At 55.7% G+C, this 7,148-nt stretch overlaps 1 protein-coding gene across 1 annotated transcript; it reads left to right on the top strand.

Annotated features, from left to right (window-relative positions):
- Positions 1–428: 428 nt before the first annotated feature.
- Positions 429–2,357, top strand: LOC125717131 (germinal-center associated nuclear protein-like). Its single transcript, XM_048990107.1, has 7 exons — positions 429–478; positions 555–689; positions 792–945; positions 1,155–1,419; positions 1,572–1,669; positions 1,744–2,130; positions 2,234–2,357. The coding sequence occupies exons 1-6, from the start codon at positions 444–446 to the stop codon at positions 2,089–2,091; spliced, it is 1,035 nt and encodes a 344-aa protein (XP_048846064.1). The 5' UTR covers positions 429–443; the 3' UTR covers positions 2,092–2,130; positions 2,234–2,357.
- Positions 2,358–7,148: the final 4,791 nt, after the last annotated feature.

The raw sequence follows: 7,148 nt of genomic DNA on the forward strand, positions 1-7,148 counted from the left end.
GCTAACATTGCTGGCCTTTTTTTGTTGTGTTTTGTATTTGCATTGTTCTGCATGTAGTAGGAGAGTAGTGTATGTTTATTTCGAATGGAAAAATGAAAAAATACCTATATGTGCATTACATTTTGAACATAAAAGTAGGCTGTGTTAAGAAAACCCGCTTCTCTGTCGATTTACTCGTGGCTCGGTCGTAAATACATGTCTGACATTTATAATGAACCAAGACAATAAAAATCGCTTCTCAAATTTGCCCATTTATGGTTCTTTATTTCTGAATGCCAGCTTGTCCCTGATAGACGTTCATTCATTTAAAAGGAGCTCTACCCCGTCCCAAGATGGCGGCTCTGTTGACGCATTCGCTCCCATAGACGGCTGTATTCAACGCGACAACCAGTGCTGCTGCCTTCTGCAGGTTGGCGAAGATGCGAAGGGAAACCGAGCATCAGATGAAGGTCCACTTGTTCTACCAGCAGCTCCTGAGGTATGGTGCTACTGTAGAGTAGCTGTTAGCCATCCATCACTCTCCATGTGCTCATCTACATCTCCATCCACTTCAGCGAATCTGTGTGGGGGCCACTGGACCTGCTCAGTCTGGTGGCAGCAAGCGTCTCGAACCCATCTGACACAATCTTCTGGAAGGCAGCCCTCTTGTTGCCAAGTGATCATGAAAGAGATGCCAGTGTTGCTAACCAGTAAGTGGGGGAACTGGGTGTCGTTCGGGGAGGGATTGGGTGTTAGTTGGGTTTAGAGGTCCTGGAGCTTACATTTGTGCCCCCCTCCCATCTCTGATGCAGGATTTTGACAGAATGGCTGGAGTCCAAATTCGGTAACTCGGAGAAGCAAGAACACAGGGAGATGGTCCCCAACGGACACATGCAAACCTTGAGCATCAGCAGCGGCCTGCGGAGCGTGGGGGAGCGCATGCACACAGTGCACGTGTGTGTGAAGGTGTGGCAGATGGGGGGAACTTGCCGATGAATATCGACAGGCTTCATGCCCCTGTGTTGCATGTTCTGTCATTAATGTTAGTCTAGCATAGCTTAACATAGCCTAGCATAGTCTGGCACTATGTGATATTAGCAGGTCCTGTGGTAACACAGATGTTTGCGAAGGGTGCAAGTGCAGGAAGTGAGGCCATGTTTCTCACTGTGGGTCAGGTGGCCCGCGGGCCCCTCAGCGAGGAAGGCCAGTTGGCATTGGAGAAGCGGAAGGGGCTGATGGGCATGGGCGCCCTGCTGATGCTGCTGCCCTCGGCAGTCAGTCCCGGGGCTGATGAGGAAGACGGGGACATCTTCCTGTTATCCGCCCTGCTGCAGCTCCGGCAGATCCAGCAGGCTAATGCCTGGCCACAGGCCCTTCCTCTGGTGGTGGTGGTCCCAGGGCAGGCTGGGCACAGGGCCAGCGATGAACGGCTAGAGGAAGGTGTGACACTAACCGTGTCTATGACAACAGGTGTCGCGTGGGATTCGCTAACTTTACTTATAGCATTTCTCTTGAGGCTATGTTTACGTATGCAGAGCTAATACAGTTGGTTTGTTCCTCCTGTCTGACCATCGGTTTCCTTTCCCTGTAAGACCTGATGCTTCAGACACTCATTGAGGAAGGTTTGATTTCAGAGTACATGTTCGTCCATATCCCCGAGACCACGAACGAACCCCAAGGATCCGAGCAGGTGAGTGTGCATGTTGTCGCTGGCCTCGGTAAGATTGAACCATCCCATTGACCATCACCCCCGTCTCCCCGCAGATCCGCCATGCCGTCAGGTGGCTCGCTGCCCGCTCCACGGCACCAGCCCGGCTCGTCTCGCAGACGTTGGTGCAGGTTGTGGAGGCCGGGCTCTGCCGCGAGTTTGCTGGTAGGCTTCACCGTGATCGGAGGGACCGTGACATGGCGGGACTGCCCTCCCAGGGCCCTGCACCCGTCATCGGCCTCTACAACACTGTCCTGGCTTTCTTGGCTGGCCTTGTGTCGTCCCCGAGTCTGGCTGGCCTCTCCTGGCCCGTGGCAGAGTTCTCGGTGCTAGGGGGTGGTGCCTACCACATCTGCTCTGGAACTCGGCTGAGCACCTGGAGTGGCTCCAGGGGGCAGTCCTGAGCCTGCGGCTGCCCGACTGGCCGCTGCCAGCCGTGGGGGGTATGTCCATGCCTCAGATTCGGAATTCGGACTTCTTGCTAAGTGGCTGCTTCTTAGTCTGTTTCCTTAAATTTCTGCTGCTGCCACCGCTCCCCCCACCCAGCTCCTTGGAGCCAGCTGGTTGCCTCCATCTTCCAGTACGTATCTCAAATCCCATGGTCCCGCCACAGCCAGCCACTCCTTATGTCCCAGTTGGAGAACCTTTTGGAGAGGCTGCGTCAGGACTGTGTGGGCCGAGGTGGGGGGCCGGACAAGGAGCCCACTTTCTGGGAGGTGCCCTGGGACGAAATTGTCATGCTCTGTGTAGAGCACCAACTCCGGGACTGGAACCCTCCTGGGTGCCCCGTGAGTGAAGGTGAGGGGGGTGGGGTGGGTCTGACGTTTGGGGGGGCCTACTGGGGATGCCATGCAGGTGTGAACCTATCCCACCATCTTCAGATGTCATCAGTGACGACGGAGAAATCTCGGTGTATTTCCTGAGCGATGGGCTGCAGGGCTTCATACCGCCGTCCTGCTGGGTGGATGCCGTAAAGCAGACGCACAGGGACAAGCAGCAGGGGAAGGCAGGGTAAGAGCCAGCCAGCCATGTAAATCTAACACATTCCAGATAGACTGTTAACAGTGACCTGCAGATTTAATGAATATTATTTACTATTAAATGGAAGAAGAGGGAAAGCCATCAGCTTCCAGTCTTGCTCATATCCCCAAGAGTGGTGTACAATACTGGCTTCTTATCCAAAGTCTCTGCCATTGCAGGTGTCACCAGAGCATGTGGCCTCATCCTCGACTGGCCAGGCCACGTCTTCAACAGAAGCTGTTTCACAGCATGGTTGAGGACCCTGAGTCCGGATCCGGTGTTGCCCCTGTTTTGGATGCTGCCTCCAGCCCCCAGGACCTCCTGGCTCGCATTGAGGAGGAGAAAGAACAGAGCCGCAGGTCTGACAGAGAACAGACATGCTACACACGTGTACTCTCTCATGTGAGTTGTGGCATAAACATTGAGCCATTTCCTGTTTGACTTGGATCTGCAGGTTCGAGGACCAGCTGCGTACCTGGCTTGACGTCGAGTCCCTGGGCCCTTCCTCTTCCTCCTCACCACTTTTCTTGCCTTCTTCGTTACTGTCTGTACCGGAGATCGTAGTGCCCTCCCCAAAGATGGCTGCCCCACCTGCACTTGCCCTGGTATTGACCCTGTGCCTACACAGTTGCTCACATTTTAAGACCCCAAGTACCCTGTGCTCATCAGTTGAGACTGTTTCTGTGCCCATTTTTGTAGCAGAAGGAGCGCAGTGTCCGCAGTGACCAGGCCAGGGGAGCTGCCAGTTTGTATATTTCCGCAGATGTGACACAGGCGCGGATATAATCTCCCAGGCCGAAGGACGCCGAAATCTACCGCGCTGTAAGAACTCTGTTTCGACTTTTGAAGGCCGTATTTTTGGGCTTTTTACACAATGAATCCGTCTGGGCTTTTCGGCAGAACACAAGGCGGAGCGTTTCAGTCTCCGCGCGCCCCGACCTCGGGGCTCTTTTCCTTCGGCCAGCAGAACGCCCCTTTCGTGCAGCCGCCTGCCCTCGGCCAGGGCACCGGCCAGACCTCGCTCTTCAGTACATCGTCTGCCTTCGGCCAGACCGGATCCCTTTTCGGGCAGCCTGGCGGGACGGCGTCTGGACAGGCCCCGACCTTCGGCATGCCCGGTTCTGGGAGTCAGACCCCGTCGTTTGTACAGAGCGACACCAGGTTCGGCCCGCCGCCCTCCTTCGGGCAGCCGGCCGGGGTCGGTCAGAGCTCTGTCTTTAACCAGAACTCGGCTTTTCCCCAGACCTCTGCCTTCGTTCCAGCCCATCCAGCACCACCGCTACCAGTATGGACAGCAGTGGGCCTGCTCCTGCTGCCTCTGAGTTCCTTTCTGGAGCATTAGGTTTTAGCTTCTCACAGCCCATCGCAGTGTCCAGCAGCATCCTCCCCACCAAAGATGCACATCCCAGCACCACCCAGGAGTTCAGCTTCTCGAAACCAGCAGCACCCTCCGTTGGTGCTGGCAGTGGCCTGGGTGGGGGGACCTCCCAGGCCGCCTCTGTCTCCAGGTACTCTGCCTCTAGCCTCCATGAGCCCCGGCCACTGTTTGGTGCTGTCAGCTTTGGTCCGCTAAAACCCAAGACTGACGCTGGGGTTGTGTCTGGTGAGGTCCGTGGGGGGGGGGGCGATGAGGGGGAGAATGCAGGGGAGGCAGCGGCTAAGGGTACCAAGCGGAAGGAGGAGATGGTGGAGCATTTATCAGAGGAGCCCCAAGTTGGTGCTGACTCCGCCCCCAGGCACCCTCCCAAGAGGCCCCTGGTCCGGGGCCGGGGGCCTGTCAGCAGCATCTTTCGCAGTGCCTTGACCAGCATCCTGAAGACACCGGCCCTACAGACCCGGCGAGAGCCGAAGAGGAGTGAGGAGCCACAGCCAGACTGGGGGGAGGCGGAGCACCAGGGTTCGATGGCACCGACCACCAGCCACTCACCCTCAACGCCGCCAAGGTCACAGGCCCCAACCCGGGAGGTCCTTGAGAGGGCGGAGGAGTTGGGTGAGTACTCCCAGGAAGAAGCACATTGGGTTCGAAGCCAAGTATAGTCTGAAAAACTGAACTCTGTGACACTTGCCACAGATCCCGAAACTGAGGCAGCATCAACAGTGAGACGTGCCCGCCGCCTGGACAGCACAGACAGCCTGGGGGGGATGTCACCCTCCGAAGCCATGGTGCTCCAATGCAAGAACATTCCAGCCAGTCTTAACAGCAAGGACATCCTGGGGGAACATTTCCGCCAGTTCGGACGTGTGCAGCGGATCTTCTGCAGGCCCCAGAAGAACCTGGCCATAGTGCACTTCCACGACCATGTGAGCAATGGCTTTGCACACCTTTGGGGGGGGGGCTTGGTCGCTGTACTCATTAGGCTGTGGTCTCGTCCATGATCTCCCGGGCTTTCCTCACTGACTTTTGGTATCTTTCAGGCTTCTGCTGCCAAAGCCAAGAAGAAGGGCAAACTGCTGCGCAGGCATGAGCTCACCATCTTCTGGCAGAGGAAGAAGCAGAGTGAGTGACTATTACGGTGCTCTCTATCTGTGCATCGAGCCAAGGCCAGGGCGGGGTCTTTGTGACTCGTTGCAGCCTTTCATTCCCATGTCAGCTGTTTCGATGAACTGGTTCTGTGTGTCTCTTAGGTCCAGGAGAGAAGGGCCAAAGGCCTCCAGATGACCCTGATCCTCAGAGCCAGGCAGGAGGCTTTGAGTCAGCCCCTGTCTGCAAAGCCCTCTCCAAATCCACCTCCGGCTGGTCCTCCAGCTCATCCCTATCCAGAGGGTAATCTTGTCTTTAAATCATTCTCTTACCGTAAGAGTAAATAACTCAATTTTACAATAAGATGGCCGGGTCTTTATTAAATTAAGTTAGGGAAGAAAATCACCTTTTTGAAACCCAATGCAAGTTCTTTAAAAAAAAAAAAAAATCTGGATCACTCTGGTTTTTTATTATGTATACATTTTGTTTGTTTTTTTTCCAAGCAGCTTGAGTTATGTTAGGTCATCTGGTAATGAAACTCTTTACCTCAGGCTCGGATTCGTGACATTAAAGTCAAACTGAGTTCTTTGGCTGCTATGCCCCCTACTGGCCAGGTGTTCAAAGGAGCCCAGGTTTTGCCAGCTTTTAGAAGCTCTTCAGCCTTTGGTCTGTCCCTCTCAGGTCACCAGCCAAGAAACCCCTGGCGACAAAGGCCCTGCAGTTTGAGAGTGAGCCGCAGATGGAGCCCAGCCCAGACGGCCTCGAATCCGAACATCTAGCCAGCAGCCTCCCCTCTCCCCTCTTCCACCTGATTGGCCAGGTAGCTGAAACCGCAGAGGAGAAGTATCGTCTGCTAGAGCAGCGGGACAAGATCCTGCGACAGGGTAGGTCCCCCTAGGGTCACGTTGCTGAGCCACCCCCCCCTCCCACCCCAAAGTGAATCGCCAGCTGACACGGTCTCCTCTGGCACAGCTCGGCCCAAGAGGACCGACCTGGATCTGTCCAAGGTGTTTGTGGGTACGTGTCCTGACATGTGTCCGGAGAAGGAGCGTTACATGAGGGAGACCCGGAACACACGGAGAAGGTATCACCACCCCTGCCCCTCTTTCCTAATGCTTCCCCCTCCCCGCCATGAATTGACAGACCACAGGCTGCAAATCACCCTCTGCACCCCACGCAGGTGGACCACACTGCTGCCATTAAGGAGTACAGCAGGTCCTCTGCTGACCAGGAGGAGCCCCTCCCCCATGAACTGCGGCCCCTTACTGTGCTGAACATGACCATGAACTACCTGGTTACCCAGGTCATGGACCAGGGTGAGGACAACTACCGTGACTGGTATGACTTTGTGTGGAACCGCACACGAGGTATCCGGAAGGTGAGCAACATTAGTCCGTGTCTCATTATTCCTGTGCCCTGCGGGCCTCGTCCTGATCCTTTTTCTGGGCCATCTGCAGGATATCACTCAGCAGCACCTGTGCGACCCGCTTACGGTGTCCCTTATTGAAAAGTGCGCCCGCTTCCACATCCACTGCGCACACCACCTGTGCCAGGAGCCCATGATGTCCTTTGATGCTAAGATCAACAATGAAAACCTGACCAAATGCCTGCAGAGCCTCAAGGAGATGTACCAGGACCTGGCCAGCAAGAACATCTACTGCCCTCATGAGGCAGAGTTTCGGCAGTACAGCGTGCTCCTGAAGCTCAATGATGGAGACATCCTCCGGTGGGTGGCTGGCCGGCAGTCGGTGTCCCGTGTCACCGTGGCACCTCTCCAGCTGACATTTCATTCCCTCCCTACCTGCAGGGAGGTGCAGCAATTCCGGGCGGAGCTCCGAAACTCTCCGGAGGTGAAGTTTGCCGTCCAGGCCTTTGCCGCTGTCAACAGCAACAACTTCATGAGGTTCTTCAAGCTGGTCAAGGTGGCCTCGTATCTGGCTGGTTGCATCTTGCACCGCTACTTCGACCAGGTGGGGGAGC

The sequence above is a fragment of the Brienomyrus brachyistius genome, chromosome 21, assembly GCF_023856365.1.
Source record: "Brienomyrus brachyistius isolate T26 chromosome 21, BBRACH_0.4, whole genome shotgun sequence".
NCBI classification, from domain to species: domain Eukaryota; kingdom Metazoa; phylum Chordata; class Actinopteri; order Osteoglossiformes; family Mormyridae; genus Brienomyrus; species Brienomyrus brachyistius.

Coding starts and splice junctions, on each gene's coding strand:
- LOC125717131 (XM_048990107.1), top strand. CDS start 444: ATGAAGGTCCACTTGTTCTACCAGCAGCTCCTGAG. Junction 479..554: donor TTCTACCAGCAGCTCCTGAG/GTATGGTGCTAC, acceptor CATCCACTTCAG/CGAATCTGTGTGGGGGCCAC. Junction 1,420..1,571: donor CGATGAACGGCTAGAGGAAG/GTGTGACACTAA, acceptor TTTCCCTGTAAG/ACCTGATGCTTCAGACACTC.